Consider the following 19,589-nt stretch of genomic DNA (forward strand, 5'->3'; position numbering starts at 1 on the left):
AAAAAATCACTGAAGTGTATCATGATTTCATTGTATCCTGTACCACGACCACTTGCCTTGAATGCACCAGGATTTAAAAGCAGTAGTGACATGTTCTCTAAAATAAACTTTTTTTGAGGAAAAAATAGTCTTTCGGTATAAAAACTTGGCCAAGTGAGAATTACTTCTATATAATAGCTGTTTTCACATACACTGGCTGAAACCCAAGTCAGTTAAAAGAAGCATCAATATTATGGAATTAGAATGTACCTCTTCTTATATGGTTCTTAGTGTTATTTATCCTACAGTAGTGTTTGGTCTTACTTTTTTCTTAACCATTAACTATACTGACTTATATTTTACAGTGTGATGTAGTACATACAATACTTAACCTTTACTCCATGTGATACTTTCTGTTGTTTTATTAATAAATTTTTTATTGCAACCCATCATTTAAAACACATTGTCCAAGAAAGTTATGGCTGGTTTTTAAAGCCACTTTATATTTAGGCTAAATAGATACGGATGTATAGGGGAAGAATAGCAGGTACTAGAGTGAAGGAGGGGTGTTTCATTTTGCCTGTTTTTAATAAGGAATTAAAACAGCCCTGTGAAATGTACTATCTCCATATTATAGATTAAATAATAGCATATAATTTAGATCCAAAGTCACCCAGCTACTCACACTTTTTCTTTCTGTCCCTCCTCTCCAAGTTGCTAGAAATCACCAGTTCTGAGTCCAGGTGATGCCAGGACCTTATTTCACCCACGCAGCATGAGCTTGTCAATTCTGGCAGGAACAGTGTAGGAGGCTGTGCAGTTAGTTGGCGGGTATGGGCTCTACAGCCAGCAGGTTCCTTTCCTGTCTTTTCTCAACAGTGAGACTGGGACCATGGCAAGGCACTCAGTCTTCTTGAGGCTCTGTTTTCTATGGTTTAGATGATACAATAAGGTTTTTTTTCTTTTACAAGTAATCAGAAAGAGATATCTTACCTAAAATTATAGCACTTACTTGTATTTCATTTATTAATTTACATTATCAATTGTTAATTATGCTTAGTATCCATGAGCAAGTAAGTCAGTGAGCTTCGTTAGAATACAGTGAGCAGGCTTAGAAGTGTACCTGCCCGTAGGGCAGCCCCTCATGCAGGCAGGATGAGGTGGGGCACCGTTGTACATGGATGTACTTTTTTGCCTTTTACAGGCATAGTAAAATGAGTGGTCTTTAATGACCTCCCAGGAAATGGAGGGAAGCTACCACAACACAAGGCAGGCGGGAAGGCACACTGGGTGTGGTTCGTGTTTCAGTTGGCTACTTGTGTAAAAATGTTCCGGAATTTTCAGTTTTCCACTGGCACCCAAGGAGCTAGAGTCAGTCTTATTTCCTAGAAGAGCAGCCATAGACAGTGGGAGATAGTGTACTTAGAAGTGCATATTACAGAGTTTCCAAACTAAGTAACAAGTGTTGCAACACTTGTGGTAAGTGAAAGAAATCAGGTAATGCTAAAGTAAAACAAATTGCTTGCAGCTTTAAAAAATTGCCTTTATTCAGAATCATGTTTTTTTAAAAAAAATTTTACCATTATGAAAGTTTAAAAAAATATAGCACTCGGTGCAATGAAATACTACATTTAATTATTCAAACACTTAAGGCAGGTTTCTCCCAGTTACATGTGAGAATTAGCATGATCCAAATTCTAATATCCATTTCTCATATCTTTCAATGTCTGCAGCAGATACTGACTTAGAAACCTTTTTTAAAGCTATTTCAAAGTCCTCCATAGTTGTGGGCATGTGCATTTCTTCTCTTGAAAGATTTCGGATTTCTTCTGGGGTCAAACCTTCAATACGCCTTCTCATTGCCATCAAGGATGCATCCCTAGGTTTTAAATTAAAAACAAAGTGATATTTTGATTGAGTGTGAAAGTCTGTCAGCTAGAAAGTTATATATTCCCTACATGTGTAGGAAAAGCTAACTGACCCAGTTAGGTGGTTTCTTCTTTCCCCTCTGTACTTAGTGCTTTTTTTTTCTTAAGGAGAAACTTCTGATTTAAGTACCTCTTTCCTTTCACCAATTTTATTCTTTTTAGCAGCCCCCATTTATGCAAAGGGATGGCAACATGTGGCTGCTTTATACAGTCCACACTACCACTAATCCGTGCGCTAGCCCTACCTGACAGACTTGCTTTAGAGGAGGAAGCTAATGTAATCAAGTACCTTACTAAAGTGACTGCGCTAATACTTAGATTAGGACAAAATTTATGACTTGGCTGGCCCGGAGGGAGACTTGTCCCTTTTACTGCTATTGCCACCACCTATAGAACACGTTCACTGAAAACAAGACTACTCTAGGGATGCCACATCAACTATTTTACAGTTACGTTTCCGACATGGCAGTGTACTCAACGACTGCACCAACATTAACTGTTCTAATCCACGTAATTACAGATTTTCTACCTTACACCCATTGTTCTAACATTAGCTTCTTGAATTTGTAGTTTTCAAGTGAACTGCAGACTCCACTGACATGTAAGATACCCCAGTATCTTACCAGCACCTGCTAACACGAAATACCAGAACTTGTGTCTTTGACTGTAGACTATGAAGTGTGTCATTATTCTTTATCTTAACTTGACATAAAAACTTCATAATACAAGTTTAGACCCATGAAAACCTATGCTTCCAAAATAATTCATACCTGCATACGTTGGTAATGTCCGCACCTGAGTAACCTTCCATGTTTTCTGCTATACGTGCAAGATCAACATCATCAGCCAGTTCCAGCTCACGTAGACTTATTCGTAATAGCTCCTCCCTGCCTTTTGCTAATGGTAGAAACAAATTTTAAAATGTAAGCTTTCAACATAAACACAGTGTATTACTTTTTCTCAAGTCCACTTTGTGTGACAAGTTGTTTAACAAGTCTCAGAGTTCATCTGCTTAAAAACTTAAGAGCTGCTCCTCACTGAATTTGAAATTTCCTAGTCTCAAGATTTCAGGCTCTCGATATACCCAAGCCAGTTAATATAAGGAAAAACATCCCACATTTGTCTCTTTAAGGAAAGTTAATACCAAAATTTAAAATTTCTAAGAAAAATGACTGAAGTGTTAACGTGAGCTTTCTGACAAGATTCACATGAAGATACCTGATGGTAACGGAATATAGATTCTTTTTTCAAGACGTCGTCTTAAAGCCTCATCAATATCCCAGGGAAAATTAGTTGCTGCCAGAACCATAACCATTTTGGAAGGGTCATCATTTTCAGAAGCACCTCCAACACCTAAAAGAAGGGTAAGGAGAGAGAAAAATACTAAGATACACTAAAGCTCAACTACTTAATGATCATCAAATGTTTAGCACATTACAAGGTAGTATAATCATGAAGCCTCCTTAAAACTTCTAAAACTAGTACATATGTAAACTTTGGTCCAAGAAAAATGAGTTCTTGTAGTATGCAAAAAATATGACTCAAAATAGATTTAAAAGACCAGCTCATTTTCAAAAGCACACATATCCCTCCCTAAGGCCAATTTATCTGCATTTATTTCAACTACATGGCTAAAAATAGATCAGTGTATATGCCAAAGGGTGCCCTGTGGTAGCCCTTATTTCTGGCATGACTCCACTGTCAGTGCACCCAGTGTGATGATGTTAAACTCCAGGACCCACCCGCCAGCCCCTCTAGTCACTGGAAGCTGTGTGGGTTAGCACCACACTTGGTCAGTTCATGCATATACACATGCCTACCATCCATTTGAACCAGCAGCTCGGCTTTCACCCTCCTGCTTGCCTCGTGCTCTTCAGAAGTCCCTCTGCGACTACAAATGGAATCAATCTCATCAATAAATATGGTGGCTGGAGAATAAAATCGAGCCTAAAGAAAGAAACCATGCAACACCACGTTTTTATTTCATTTAAAAGTAACCTACAGCTTAGCAACCAGAAGACAGCTGAGGAGTCTGCCACACTGTGCACTTCTCCCTCTTGTCCTGGATGGAGGGGAGAGGACAGGACTGGAACAGCTAAAAGACAGTTTCTAGTAACACTGACTGACCCTAAAACATCACATGGCATTTTTTTTGGCCTTTAAATACTACAATGATACATATTTGCTTATGAGTGATATAAATACAGGATTATCCTGTGTACTACAAAAATGTGAATAAACTGATGGGAAGACATTTAGATACTGGTTAAGTGTTCTGAAGTTCTAGAAGAAAATTTTGGTTAAATGAAACCATTATCTTAAGTAAAATTACATAGATTCCCTCTAAGAAATTCTAATTGCCATTGTTCATATGACAAGTACTTTTAAAAATCCTCTTAAGTTGTCAACTAGAAGAGTGAGTTTATACTGCCCAAGTTTTTTTTTTTTAAATAAAATTCACATACAATTTACCATTTAAACCACTTTAAGTTGTACAATTTAGTATATTCACAATGTTATGCAACCATCACCACTATCAAATTCCAGAATATTTTCATTGCCCCAAAAAGCCCATATTTCCCTTCCCCTAACTATTCCTGGCAATCACTAATTTGCTTTCTGTCTCTACACTATGGATTTGCCTATTCTGGACATTTCGAATAAATGGGATCATACAAGATGTAGCCTTTTGTGTCTGGCTTCTTTCACTTAGCATAGTGTTTTCAATGTTCATCTACACTGTAGCATGTACAGTACTTCATTCCATTTTATAGCTGAATAACATCTCCCAAGTTTATTTTTATACCTTAAATTTCTTCTTCAAACCAAAGAAAGGGAAAGAACTGATCCCCATCCATTAAATAGAGTAGGCCAAGTATTAATCTAGTAAATAGCTGTGTAAGACTCAACAGTATCACCTTTCTGTTGAGTCTGAAGAAGCAATTTATTACAGTAACTAAAGAAGTTTAATCATTTTTTAAATGAAATATCCAAACTTAAAGAATCACTGCACAAGAAAATTAGAACCTAAGTGATGACAGATATTTCTCAAAACAGAGCTTGAGTGAACAAACAGCAAGTTAAAGGCTTTTCTAAAAATAGAAGTCCACAATGGCAAGTAAGCATTACAGACTTGAGCATGCAATTGTACTAAGTCTGCCAATTCTTTTGGGATATGAGGTTATAGTCCAATATCCTTTACGAGGCATCAGCTGTTGAAAGCACTGTGCCTCCAAAGTGTGGCTTTAGTTTTAGTATGTTCGCTTGGAAAATCATAATATTTAAATCTCTTTTCTAATTGAAAATCTGAATCCTAAATCATCTCTACCCTCCAAAGGGATAATTTCATTTTTAATAAAGCACCCTTACTTGTGTTTTAGGTACCATGTAGAAAAGTTTTTGTACTTTTCAAGAAAGAGGGAAAGAAAAAAAAAAGAAAATTTTCAGTTGAAATTCTAGCTAGAAACCATCTATCTACATTGACAAAAATTAAATTTCAATCTATTGCCACACCACGTAAAAGCTACTAGACTGGTTCTTCCTAAATTCTGAGGGTGTGTGGAATAACCTGCCCTGACTTAGAGCAGAGGCTGTGTGGCACACACCATCGGCTTCAGATGACCTGGGAGAGTACCATAGAGAGATGTGGACTGGACACCAATTGCTTTGCCACCTGGTAAGAGAAGCTCTCTTTTTCATTCATAAATCATCCCTTTTCATTCTTATTCCACTAAAGATGCTGAATCAGAATTCCAGGGGCCACTCAAGTCACTAATTCTCTCACCAAAATGATGGGGTCAAGCACGGGCACATGACTCAAATAGGCCAAACATTAATCCCTGGAACTTTGCTGGAACTGGGCAATGAGGGCTAGTTTCTCTGGGATCACCATAAAGGTACTAAAAAGAAGGCGTAAGCCTCTGGTGGCTATCTTAGCCACCACACAGACCTGCCTATAACAGAGCTAAACAGCCACAAGTCAGAGACATTTCTGAGGACATCTGAATTGCAGGATCCTGTTAGGCCTAAAAATCTAAAACGTAACTTCTGAAAATTCCCAGTTACCTGACCCAATAGATTATTCTTTTTGTTTAAACTCATTTGATTAGGTTTCTGACACTTGGAAGTTCTTGACGATACAACAAAAATTATACAGTTAAATCTAGTTTTTGTATACATTTGTTAGCATGTCATATAAAAATTCTAGACATTTTAAAATAATATTTAAGTGGCCTTATTTAATTTGCTCACTTTGAGAGTTTCTGGGGGGTGGAAGGTGGGTAATCAAAGGAAATCGCCTACAGAGCAGTCAAAACAAAGATATAAAAAGTAGTACAGTTTAACTCCTTAAGATAGTCTATGATCAAGAATATCGAGCTGGTTTCAAATATGAACGCTAACCGAAAGCCACAGAGGCAGAAGCTCCATGCTGCAGGTGCTGGTTTCTGATAGAGCCACTGCTCAATGCACAATCAAAGCAGCAAACTCAGATAAACAGGGACTGACTTAACGATGGTAACACCAGGGAAGCCAGTGAAAAATAGCTGTTGGAGAGGGCTTCATAAACCTCACTATACAAAATAATGCAAATTAGCACTCTGTCAGAGGCTTCCCCCTATAGAAGAAAATGGTCAGTTTTCTTGAATATATACCCTACATTAGAAAACATATAATTCATAAAAAGCAACAGCTAATATCTATGACACCTTATATATTAGGCTCTGTATTAAGCCATTTACCTATATTAGCTTGTCTCACCCACTGAACATTACAGGGGTAGGTCCTATATTACTGGCTTGTTCTTACAGATAAATCAACTGAGGAGCAGTAAAGGAATGTGCCCCATGAGCCAGCCAGGAAAGTGACAGGCGGGATCTGAACCCATGCCACCTGACTACTGACCCCCACGCTTAGCCATTCACTCTCTTCAGCTTACATTTTTTTAAAGGCCTGGTTATTCTGGAACGCTAGCAATATAATTTTTCCCCCCCAGCAGCTAAGGGAAAACTAATTTTTCAAATGATCTCAGAGGGTCATTAGATTCCTACCGTGGTACAGGCAGCCCGCCCAATGCATTTTCAAAGTTGAAGGAGGAATAAAACAGGAATTGAAACCAGAGGAAGCCTATGTGAGAAAATAAACCACCCGACGTTGTGAGGATGTCTGCTTGCCTGTTTCGTTTTATTCCAAGCCTAGGAAGGAAGGTCTGGTGTAATGTTAGCATGGTCCAAGGTTCCTCCACGCTAAGAGTAAGAACGCAAGTCTTCGTCACTGTACAAATAAGCCTGTGTCCTCACTCTTATAATTACACTATTTCTTAAATGAGGCATTACTAAAATAATCAGTAAAACTTAGCAAAGTCTACTGACCTCAATCCAAATACTCTACCAGAACTTGTTAAATTACATTTCTCCTACTGATACTCAGATTAGCGGGAATGGAAGAACACAAAAGAAACTCAAAGTAGGAGCAAAGAACTTAAGCCGAAGCCTGGGTCATTAAACTCGGGGTATTTGGTATAGCTCATAGACTGAGGCGATCTAAGTTCCACAACTACTTATGAGTTTCACTCTTCTGCATTATTGTTATCATACTGCATTTACCATATTATAACTAAGCCTACTAGTTTTATAAACATAATTTCAAATTCCTATTGCAGATTAGTAAGGCAGATCCCAAAATGTGAGCATGCCCATAAGCTAACAGAGATGGCTTTTCCTCCAGAGGAAAGGGGACAGAGAGCAGCTCCGGTTATTAGTAAAGGATTCTAGCTTCAAGGGCACAGGAGTCGTGTTCTGGGCACGACTCCCTTCTGCATAGCTAGTCTACACACTGGAGACAGTTACAACTCACTTTCTCCCCTTTTAGAGGGCAAAGAATCAGAGCTATCTCAAACACTCACCATTTCGAACAGAAGACGAACAAGCTTCTCAGACTCTCCTCTGTATTTAGAAGTGAGCGTTGACGAAGAGACATTGAAGAATGTTGTCTTGCATTCTGTAGCTACTGCTTTAGCAAGGAGGGTCTTTCCCGTGCCAGGTGGGCCAACCATCAACACTCCCTGTTGGGAATATAACAGCATAAATGAAGGATTTATCTGCCATTGTCTAAATCACAAGAATTCCCTTACTAAGGATCCCTTTTCAACCAACTTACATATAATATTAAGACAAAAGACAAATAGAAAGGTAAACAGAAGTATACTTTATCATAAATTTACCTTATCCATTACAAAAGTATAACATTATTAAAAATCTGTAACTCAGCAATGAGAAAAAATATAATCAATATTATAATACGGATATTACAATATCATACCCTAACACAGATATTGTTAGTATCTGGATATATTTTCTGCTGTCTTTTTGCTCAAATAAATTAGTTTTGTTTTTTTACATATCTGTACTCAAAGAATGTCTATAATTTTGTATTTTGCCTATCCCTTAAAGACTTAAAATTAATAAGTGCTTAACTATTAGCACATTTTCCAAATCCAAGAAAGTTTTTTTGACAATCTCTTTTCAGATCGACCCATAACTTTAAAAAGCTCTCATTAGCCCAGCTGGGCGTGGCTCAGCGGTTGAGCATCAACCTAGGATCCAGGAGATCGCGGTTCAATTCCCAGTCAGGGCACATGCCCAGGTTGTGGGCTCAATCCCGTCGGGGGCGTGCAGGAGGCAGCCGATCAATGAAGACTCTCTCACCATTGGTGTTTCTATCTCTCCCTCTCCCTTCCTCTCTCTGAAATCAATAAAGATATATTTTAAAAAAAGAAAAAAGTCCTCATTATAGATATGTCTCATTTCTTAAGAAAAATATCTGCATTAGATGCAAGTAAGTTTTAATTTCTTAAGAACAGGATCCAAGTTTGCAACATGACACATAAAATGGAGTGTTTTTGCACTGGGCAACTTGTTCACATTTGCGAATACAAGCTCATTCTAAATCTGCTACGTGTCTAACTTTCCACGATCATACTGTACTTATTTATTATTCTGGGAACCTTGAAATAGCTTTTGGTCTACTCAAAATTCTGAATAACACAACATACAGTTTTTAATTTAAATTTTCTTTACCTACTCTACTACTATCTCCCCTCACTTCACCTAATACAGATAAATATTGGCTTTTATAGCAATGTACTGGCCACCACTTTGACAATGCCATAACAGTAATAAACTTACTTTCCATGGTCTCCTGATGCCCTTAAAGAATTCTGGCATCCACATTGGTAACACCACAGCTTCCTTAAGCAACTTTTTAGCTTCTACCAAATCAGCAATATCATCCCTAAAAAAAAAGATATTTTATCAACTACCTCTTAGAAAACCACTGGAAGCACGTGATTTGACATTGCTGACAGAATGTCAAGCCTCTCTCTTGGCACCAGTGAACTAAGATACTGCGATGCAGCCAGACAACCAATACCTAGAAAGAGCACAATCTGTACTTTCCGTTTTTGTCAGTGATGATTCTCAGCTTGGCAAATGAGAACACAGGTCTACAGGCCCACTCGAGTATTATTTTAAATTCCTGCTCTCATCAATGACGCTCATTCCATAAACTCCATGATTTAGAAACAATAAGCCCACTGACAAACCCATAAAGAATAAAAAGGGCATAAAGCAGAGACGGGCTGCAAAGCTGCTGCTTCACCTCAACCCTGCAAGAGGCAGACACCAAGGTTAAAGGGTATCAGAGAGACTGCTATGAAGCCATCTCCAAGCACAAGATTACTACCACCACCACTATCGCACACATGGTAATTTTAATGAAAATAGATGGTCACTGCATAAATAGCAAATGCCAAAAATATTTTAAAATATCCCCAAAACCATACCTAAAAATAATATAATCAGGTTTTAACAATATATATAACAGAACGTATTTAACTTCATGGAAAAGGGAGCTTTTGTAACTCACTGTGATAAATTACAGTTCTTTGATTAGACATAATATTAATAAAGTCAAAAACCACTGCTCTAAATAATAGGAAATAAAAACAGCATGTACTAGACAAGCATACAGGTAACAAGCAATGCGCATGCAAAAGCATCACTGCCATTTCACCACTAGAGGATGTCCCAAAAGAAGATGACATTTCTGGGATCTTATTCCCATTTTGTATTAAGATTTTTTATTTAATAAAAAATTAATTTATTATTTATTTTATTAAATTAAAAAGTCTCAGACAAAACACTGGTACAGCCTGAAGTGGAGTTTTTCATTATACGTCACACTCCCATGGTACGGACTCTGGTTCTATCCCTGAGGACTGATCTTCAGTGCATGCCCACACCTGCTCCATTTTCTATCCCAAAAAGCATCCACAGAACCCAATTATTTTAACTTACCATCGAACGTTGGGATTCTGAGAAATTATATCTCTTTCCAAAGCTTCTACTAAGTCCTTATCATACCCAGTGCTATCAAATTTATTGGTCTCTGGTTCTGGAACTGCGCCAGGTGATTTGTTCTACATCAAGAGGAAAAAAAATAAGTGTTTTTGATTGACTCAAAAATTATATTTTGGCTCAACCAGGCACAGCTCAGCAGTTGAGCTTCGACCTAGGATCCAGGCGATCAGGGTTCGATTCCCGGTCAGGGCACATGCCCGGGTTGTGGGCTCGATCAATGACTCTCTCATCATTGATGCTTCTCTCTCTCTCCCTCTCCTTTCCTCTCTCTGAAATCAATAAAGATATATTAAAATGAAATAAAATTAAATTAAATTTTAAAAAAATAATAAAATGATATTTTGTTTCTGAGTCAGAAACAAAGACTGGACTCAAGTGATATTTTTTCAAAAGCTAGTATAATAGTACAAGTAATAAGGGCAGAATCAAAGACTAGAAGTTATCCTTTTACATTTACATCAGAATTTCATACTCAATTATTATTTTTATATAAAAAGTATGGTAACGGTGTTAAAAATAAAAATACTATGCACATGAACTGATGATAAGGTTAAAGACAGATGGATTATTCAGCTAAGACTCTGGCTCAACCTTTAACCACGTACTCAGTCCTTATCAATGCTCCTAAAACATCCCTTCTCACTGTTCCCACCTGCCTCCAAGAGGCATCTCAGTCCTTAGGTGAGATTCCCTCCCGTCCTGTGATGAAGTCATCAGGCACACAGATCCCAAATATATACTAAAGTATTCCAGGGCACGATGGCAAACTCATAGGGCACTGAGAAATATTTTTAAAAAGTTTAAAACTTGTTGACAGTATTATAGATGTCCCCATTTGATATTTAAAAGTTTTGAGGAAAGCACGGCAACATCTGCTGAACAATGGATGAACTACCAGCTCAAAGCAGTTCAGTTTCTACATAAACACTGCTACATTCCTTTCAGAAATGCCATGTTTTGGAAAGCTAGGTTTTTGGCCGTTGCTGTGATGAAAGCTATAATGTCGAAGAGGAACACAAGTAGCGTGTCCACTCTGACTCCAGGGTGTGAGAAGCGCTACAGTGTCCAATAGGTGTTGATAGGGCATACACAAAGTTCTCTGTACCTAACTTCTTCATAAATGAGTAAGAATTCTTTTCCTAGAAGTGCTGTGAAAAAATTACTGAGACACTTACAAAGTTTATGAGCTATGGAAATCTATGAAACTCTGCATTAGTGTAAATAACCACTTACTCAGTCTTTCACTAGGATCACTGTTCCATCTACGTAACATTTTTTTTGCCCATAATGTGATGATCTGTCAACAGTGCTGTCTACAGTCAGTATTAATGTCTAGACTTAACCAATATTTATGATATTCAAAGTCTTACACTGGATGAGCAAACAAGCATCTGTCTCACAATTTACAGACTACTCAGTATCCAAGACTAACATAAAAGATACAAGGAAGGCATTGTTTAACATTTAAAGAGGAGGTTATCTTTTCCTCTAAGTATTTATGAAGTTGTTATTCATTCAGAGATATCTATGAAGAATCTTTTCTGTGCTAGCAGCTGTGGGGTAGAAAGAAGACACTGTCCCTGGCTATGGAAATGTACACTGTAAGCCCAGGAAGACACACATGGAAGGCACTTTCTAGTTCTCGCTTTCCTTTCCCCCACAGAACACAGGGTTGAGGGAATGTCTGCAGACAAAGAAAAACAAATTTAAGTGAGGCAGAAAGGAGAAAAGATTCTGTAACAGGTCAGGAAAAGAGAAGTTATGGAACTTCAAATGTTGACATTTTTAGTATGGAATTAGCTGAACTAGTACAATTTCCTTTAATGCAATAACTTGCTCTAAGTAAAAATACTAACAGCTACCAGGAGGTAAAAGAAAGCAGCAGAGAGGTTAAAAAAATTTAGACTTCTTTTTGATGCGCAAAATGAAGTCGAACATGGACAATTAATCAGGACATAAGTCCCTGGGTTTAAAACTAGTTATTTTAAAAGCCAGCAAAATTATATACACAAAATCCAAATCCACTGTCTCAATTAAAAGTTAAAAATCTGGCTGTTTCTGAGCTGTATCCTTTGTAATATACCAGTAATCTAGTACGTAAACTGTTTTCCTGAGTTCTGTGAGCCACTCTAGCGACTTCCGGGCCCAAGGAGAGAGCTGCCACAGTCTGGCACTTTTAATGACTAAAAATTATCAAAATATGTATGGTCTTCATTTTTAAAGTTAATAAATAACTTCTTCATTTATGAAAACCAGTACCATTTACCTTTTCCTCTCTTCCTTTATTCTGTTCTTTCTTTTCCCGACAACGAACAGCTTTTCCCCTGTCATTGTGAAGATTGTGTGCAGATGGACGGTGAACTCTGACAGTTGTACTTGGACGGTTACTGTGTGGTTTAGGGTCACTGTTTTGAGAAGATTGGCGTTTTCTAGGACCTGGTGAGGGTCTAATCAAACACGACATCATTAAAATCATAATCAACCCCTGGAGTTGGTCCAAATATAGATGAACACAAATAGTGTATAACAGTCTATGAACTAAAGAAGCCAAGGCAATAACTGAACACAAGATAGGAGTGAATAACTTTTTTTCCCCCCAAAAGGCATGTTTCTTAACAGGTCTCCACTTACCTTCGTTCAACAGGTACAGGCAAGGACCAGACTTCTCCCTCAGAAGCTGGAAGCTCATGCTGTGCAGCTTTCAATGGAGTGCTGTCTAATTTAAAGCTCTCTAATGTTTTCATGATATCCTTAACATGTTTAGCTTCCACATTTATTTCCTGCCACACCTGGTTTCAAACGAGAATACAGCTCTTTAATTTTTTATAACTACTAAGTCACTGCTAAAATTAAACTAGGGCAATGTATTAAAGATGTTAGAAACCTCCACTTTGCCCTGGCTGGTGTGGCTCAGCTAGCTGGAGCATCGTTCAGCACACCAGAAGGTAGTGGGTTCAATTCCCTGTCAGGGGCACATACCCAGGTTGCAGGTTCAACACCTGGTAGGGGCGCATGCAGAGGTGGCCAATCCACGTTTCTGTCTCATATCCATGTTTCTGTTTCTCTCTCTTTCCTGCCCTTCCTCTCTCTAAATATCAATTTTTTAAAAAAGAAACCTCCATTCTGACATCAGATACCCAGTAAGTCACACCAAGATACTCTTGAAATTTTAATAATGGTTCATTAATTCTTTGCTTTCAATTGCAAAATTAATTCTGATAAAAGGAATTAAATATTCTGGCTAATTAAGCCATGTTACTGGCTTGTGGTTCTCATTCAAACTGCATAAGAAATCAAAAAGTTAGCTGTAACTTTAAGTTTGATAAAAATAATACTTTTGGTAAGTTGCACTTTGATGGGTTTTTATGCAATTTGACCTTTATTTATTTATTTACTTTTCTTTTTTTAAAAAATATATCTTTACTGATTTCAGAGAGAGGAAGGGAGAGGGAGAGAGAGATAGAAACATTAATGATGAGAGAGTCATTGATCGGCTGCCTCATGCACGCCTCCGACTGGGGATGGAGCCCACAACCCGGGCATGTGCCCTGACCAGGAACTGAACTGCGATCTCCTGTATCCTAGGTTGATGCTCAACCGCTGAGCCACGCCGGGCCGGGCGTATTTGACTCTTTAAAGGCTGATTAGAATCCACTAATTTCATAACTCACTAGTTTGAAAAATATGGCTTCAGAAGATAAATGCCTCAATTCACATACAACCAAAATATTTTTAAAAGCTATCTTGACTCAAAAAATATATCTATATATATTTTGTGTATGTGTGTGTGTGTGTGTGTGTGTGTGTGTGTATGGAATGTTGAAATGAAGTTGGTAATGTTTTATCTTAAAACTAAATAACTTAAGTATCTTTAATAAAAGCTTAGACTTTTAAAGTAAAAGTCTCTGGCCTAAGAACAAAAGGTCTTAAAAGTCTTTCAATGACAAACAACATTCCTTATGAAATGAAATATTTTCTCCTTCTGGTAATGTCAGGGATATGCAGAGGCAGATTTAGGAAAAGAGGTTACATTAAAAAAGGTAGGATTTTTCTCTCTTAAAATTAAGGACAAATATAAAATACTATCCAAAAAGCAGTTCAGTAGAATCTGAGGGATAATATTCTACCTAGACCAGTTCAAAAAGACAATTTCTGTAACATTTCTTTCCTCTGTGACATAGCTGAATCTTGTTATAAATGCCACCTTCAACAGGACCTTTAAGTTCTACAGTTTCCACCTATAAATTTCTATTGGTCTTCAGTCACTAAACTTCCCCAAATGGAATTCAAATATGGTCTGCTTTATAATGTACTATAGAAAATATGGTACCTATGAGACTCAGGTGTCATCTGCAGTTTTGAAAATGGCTTAATAATGTCAACTCTAATTTTACAAGATAAAAATGTGATCTAGAAAAAAATTTGAAAACCATCACTTTATTATTTATTTATTTATTTTTAAATATGTTTTTATTGATTTCAGAGAGACGAAGGAAGAGGGAGGGAGGGAGAGAGAGATAGAAACATCGACGATGAGAGTAATTGATCGGCTGCCTCCTGCATGCCCCTGACTGGGGATCAAGCCCACAACCTGGGCATGTGCCCTGACTGGAACTGAACCGCGATCTCCTGGTTCATAGGTTGAAACTCAACCGTTAGAATAATTAAAAAGAACTTATAATACTGATGATGGTAAATACAGACTAATACTAATATAATAAATCAAGTTTTAAGTAACACTAAAATCAAATCCATGTAATAAATGATACACTCAATGTGTTACTGCAAAAAGCACTGATAATCTATTGAAATTTCCTGAGTACTTAAACTATTTAAAAAGTACGCAGATCATGTTTCTCACCTGTTGCCACTTCTGCTGGAGGTACGTATCTTTGACTGAGTACAGATATTTGTTCATTTGGTCAAGAACTCCCTGATAATAGACCATTGCGGAGTCATAGTTTCCCAGCAATGCATATTCACGAGCCAATTTTACATTCTCACTGATCATAAGAAGACTCATGTTCAATTGTAAGCTAAGAAAAAGAAAGAAACATTTCATATTATTTGTCTCCTAAAAATAAGTATTACAAAGAGTTTTTTAAAAGTATACTTTCTAGGGCTCCCTCCAGAAACTAACAAGACTGGGCATCTGAGATCCAAAAGAAAAAGAAAAAAAACCCATGATCTAAATAAAAACTCTCTGGAGTCACTTTTGTAATATTCTATCTTAATAAAACCTCCATGACCAGGGACATGGCTCTCTGTTACTTACTAATATATCTATAGCACCCAGAACACTGCTTGGCACACAGCGGATACTCAATCTTTAAATGAATGAACAGTGCCAAGTTTTTGTCTTAACTATTAAGATTTCTTGCCTTTGTCCGGTTCCTTACTCTCAGCACTCACATTCCTTGATCCTCAACTCACCCCAGAGCTGGGACTGCCTCTGCCCTGAAACTACATGCCCTACAGTGACACCTAGTCTGGGCAAGTGTTAGAAGAGGGCAGCTGGGGCCAGCTGGATGGCATACAGTAGATGTGGATAAGCCTGGATACCAGGCATCTCGTGTCTTTTCTCTCTTCCTCTCTATCCCTAGACTTCCTCCTGATCTTTCTTCCCCTTTTCCCACTTTTAAAAAAAAAAAATCTAAATTGTTACTTATATATGAGCGGTCTTCATTTTTTTTTTTTTTTGAGGGCCAGGATTCAATAGCCTAAATTAAGGCACCAAAGTCATTCCAGGCCTTCTTTGAAGGCACTCTGTGTTATGAATACTTCTTTCTAGTCAGATAAAATTCCTTAGGAGCCAATGAATTGGTTCTTTCTAACAAACAAAAATGTAAAGTCAATCCAAGGCCACATTAACAAATGACGTGAACAATTCTTAGTTATCAAAGAAACAACATGTTTACTGAAAATATTATCAAAATACCCTTAGTTGATTAAATGTTAGACAAAAATAATTTTTCCCATTCCTTTAGTAGTCTCTAAGCCAAAGACATGGTTCTTCTTAAATGAATGTCAGCACTGTAAACTTGTGCAGTTCTCCAGCTTTCAAGAATATAGCCTTATCATTGCTAAAATTACACTGCAGGACGGAACTAGGTCTACCCAGCACAGTATCTGGCAATATGTAAAGAAATGAATATATTTCAAGAAAAGCCTATAGACCAAATTTTAACCACCATGAACTGTAAACACTACCAACTGGTTCAATTAACAAAACATTTATAAAAGTGACACTGTCCAAAGATTTAGGCTCTTGATTTACACAGGTTATTAAAGAGAACAATAACCTTAAGTGGTGATGCCTGCTTGGTCTCACAGAAAACTTTCCCTTCACGTAATTCTATTAGAACCACACTTTTGCTTACATGGCTTGAATATTTATGATTTAGCTAATGACTAAATTCATTATTTTTTAAAACTAAGTAAGATGCAGCATGAAATTTTAAGTAACAAATTTTTAAAAATTAAACACTAAAAACTCAATATTACTGCAAAATTTCTAGCAAACTTAATATGTCATGTGGTGTGGTATCTCTACAGAGACTTCAAGTGTCTTTTTCTCCCCTAGGATTAGGGAAAAGGAGTGACCAAAGACACTGAAAAAAACACACGCAACAGATCAAAATATTTGAATCCTAAGGTTCCTCTTCTCTTCCAAAAAACAAATAAAGGGCCTTCCCTATTTCACATCTAAAAAGGATACCTTACCCACTTAATTTTTAAAGAAGTCTTAGAGAGAGTTCCATTTATATTGCAGTTTTTACCATAATTACATAGGTCATTTATTCAAGAAATATTTACAGAGCACCTACTGAGTTATGAGGAATTTCACTGAAGACAAAAATAAGATGGAATGAAACCTTGAGATCCTTGTAGTTTCCTGAAAGGGATATTTTATTTATTCTAGGTGTATTTTTCTTTGCTTAGTAGCAGGAAACATGTACAGATTATTTAGCACAGGCTAAAAAATCAATCAGCATCAATGTTAAAAATATCTGCAAAACTGCAAAACTGATGTCCTAAAATAAAAACAGATGAAGCTCAATCATGCATTTTCCTAAGGCATTTCAGTAAGGCAAGTGTGTGTAACTTCAAAAGTGACAATACAATGTTAAGCAATTTTCAGAATGTACATATCTAGGATATGACAGCAACCATAAATAATGTTAATGTACAGTCAGTCACTGATGATTATGAATAAACAATAAATGAGCAACCCATGACCAATTATAGCATGGCATCCATTTTTCTTACTCTTATAATCATATGATAAATTCTCAAGAAGACCAAGAAAGAACACCAAAAAACAACCTGCTCAGAAAACCACAACATATATGGATATGTATTTAGTAAGTTTTCTTTACATTTACCCTAAACAGTGCAAAAATAAATCAGTGAACATAACAATTTCAATATAAGTTAAAGGCCATATATCAATAAACACAAGCAATATCTATTTAGCATATTATCATCACTGACCATTTTGATCTGATACATTATCTTTTTAACCAGTCAAGTAGCTAAGGAAAGAAAACAAAACATTGTTGTAAACAGAAAGTCAACAATGTTAATACAGTAAATTCTATAAGATTCTCTAATCCTGGGTATCTGTCAGAATTGTGATACCAGTTTCACAATAAGATGTAGAATCCATTGCAGACTGGATAGCTTGTCTAGAACTGACTCTATATAAAAGGTAAACGTTTCTTGAATAACTAATGCCATAAGGGAACTTTATGTAGCTTTTCATAGTCTAGGGCTGTTGGAAAGTTGAAGGACACTGTCTTTTTTCAAAGGCATAATACAGGCCATAAAGGAAAACAGGGCTGCACATTGACACATTAGGCCTGTATGAACACTGCAAGAATCTTCCTTGACACCTTTGTGTTCTATCATTGTTACTATGTGGCAGAGATCTATCGCACACATTCTAAAACATTTAGGAATGATTTCAGCAGTGACTAAAGGCCTGATTTCAAGGAGGAAGACACAAATAAGTGCCTTCAAGAGAAAAGGGTGCAACACTGTGCTTTTGGAAGTTAGTAACGGATATAAAAGTGGCACTTCGCGGTTAAAAGAGAAAATTACTATAGCTTACATAAGGGTTTGAGATGATCCCCTGTAAGGCACTTAGGGATCCATGCTTATCTCTAACTTCGTCACCGTATAATATACTATATGAAACAAATGTTTTGAGGGATAAATTTTCTAAAAGATAACAACTCTAAACAAAAAGGGCCATGAACTTCCAGGGCTCCGGAATAAACGAAATAAGAAATAACATCCTCAACACTATCACACCTTACCTATTCGTTGTTTTTCCGGGGTGAGGGTTTCTGGGGCGGGAGGGTGGACGGATTCGGGAGAGGGCCGTCAAAAGAGAATAAACACGTGTTTTCTTGGCCAGAACCTTCTCTAATGACACAGGTCTAGAGACGGGAACCACAGCGTTCCCCTCAAGGCCCGGCTGGGCAGGATTCCTCAGGTAAGGGGGCCGTCACCTAAGCCACAGGTGTCAACGACAACAGCCAGGACCTAAGACCTCCGCGCACGCACGGGCAGGTTCACGGCAGGATGCGCAGCGGTCTCGCACCGCAGGCCCCTACGTCCCTCACCGACCCCGACATGGGGTTCGGGGATCCCTCCAGCACCAGGCCAGCGACCACTCACCTGCGGAGGCCGAGGCTCCTCGGAAACCGCCCACCGACAGGTGGAGGAGCAGGGTGGAGCGGGGCTCCGGGCGAGGAAGGGGGGCCCTGCCCAGCCCCAACCGCCCCGCCAGTGCTCACCGTCCCAGCAGCGCCGGGTCCAACCGCCGCCAGCCGCCAGCGAAGCTTCAGCTAACCAAGAATTTGAAGGCAAACTCGCCGGGGTCACTTCCGGTGCCAGGGATGGCCTCGGCGACCGGCGCACGCGGGGCGACGCCCCGGGAGCGAGGACGCCGAGTGGCGTGCGCGCGCCGGGGGTGGGCGTGGCCTGCGGAGGCGGGGTCGGGCGCGCCTGCGCAGTCCGCGTCGCCTCTTGGAGGGTGGGGCGGGACCGGTCGAGAAGGTATTGATCCGAACGAGACCCGCCTCCGAGCCTCGCCGTCTTTTCCGAGCGCTTGCTCGTTCTTCCTCCCATTTGATGTTCACCCTACTCCTCAGAAATTAGGAATTCCGCGTGTCATTCTGCAGGTGCGTGTCGAGGGTCATGCAATTCGTTTATGACAAATTCTGTTTTAGAACCAAATACTCAGAATTTGGCCGGG

General features: G+C 38.3%; 1 protein-coding gene across 3 annotated transcripts; it reads right to left on the reverse strand.

Annotated features, from left to right (window-relative positions):
* Nucleotides 1–1,501: 1,501 nt before the first annotated feature.
* On the reverse strand, nt 1,502–19,234 carry KATNA1 (katanin catalytic subunit A1). Of its 3 annotated transcripts, none has more exons than XM_087817680.1 (11): nt 19,129–19,234; nt 15,186–15,360; nt 12,956–13,113; nt 12,591–12,771; nt 10,262–10,383; nt 9,092–9,197; nt 7,810–7,968; nt 3,728–3,854; nt 3,126–3,260; nt 2,678–2,804; nt 1,502–1,858 (listed from the first exon to the last, which is right to left on the reverse strand). In XM_087817680.1, exons 2-11 carry the CDS (start codon nt 15,345–15,347, stop codon nt 1,660–1,662), a joined length of 1,476 nt encoding a protein of 491 aa, XP_087673806.1. In that variant the 5' UTR covers nt 15,348–15,360; nt 19,129–19,234; the 3' UTR covers nt 1,502–1,659. The 3 variants fall into 3 exon arrangements, with proteins under 3 accessions (XP_087673806.1, XP_016079446.1, XP_016079447.1); XM_016223960.2 differs by lacking the exon at nt 19,129–19,234 and adding an exon at nt 19,010–19,087; XM_016223961.2 differs by lacking the exon at nt 19,129–19,234 and adding an exon at nt 17,152–18,427.
* Nucleotides 19,235–19,589: the final 355 nt, after the last annotated feature.

The sequence above is a fragment of the Miniopterus natalensis genome, chromosome 5 (assembly GCF_054644295.1).
Source record: "Miniopterus natalensis isolate mMinNat1 chromosome 5, mMinNat1.hap1, whole genome shotgun sequence".
Lineage (NCBI taxonomy): Eukaryota > Metazoa > Chordata > Mammalia > Chiroptera > Miniopteridae > Miniopterus > Miniopterus natalensis.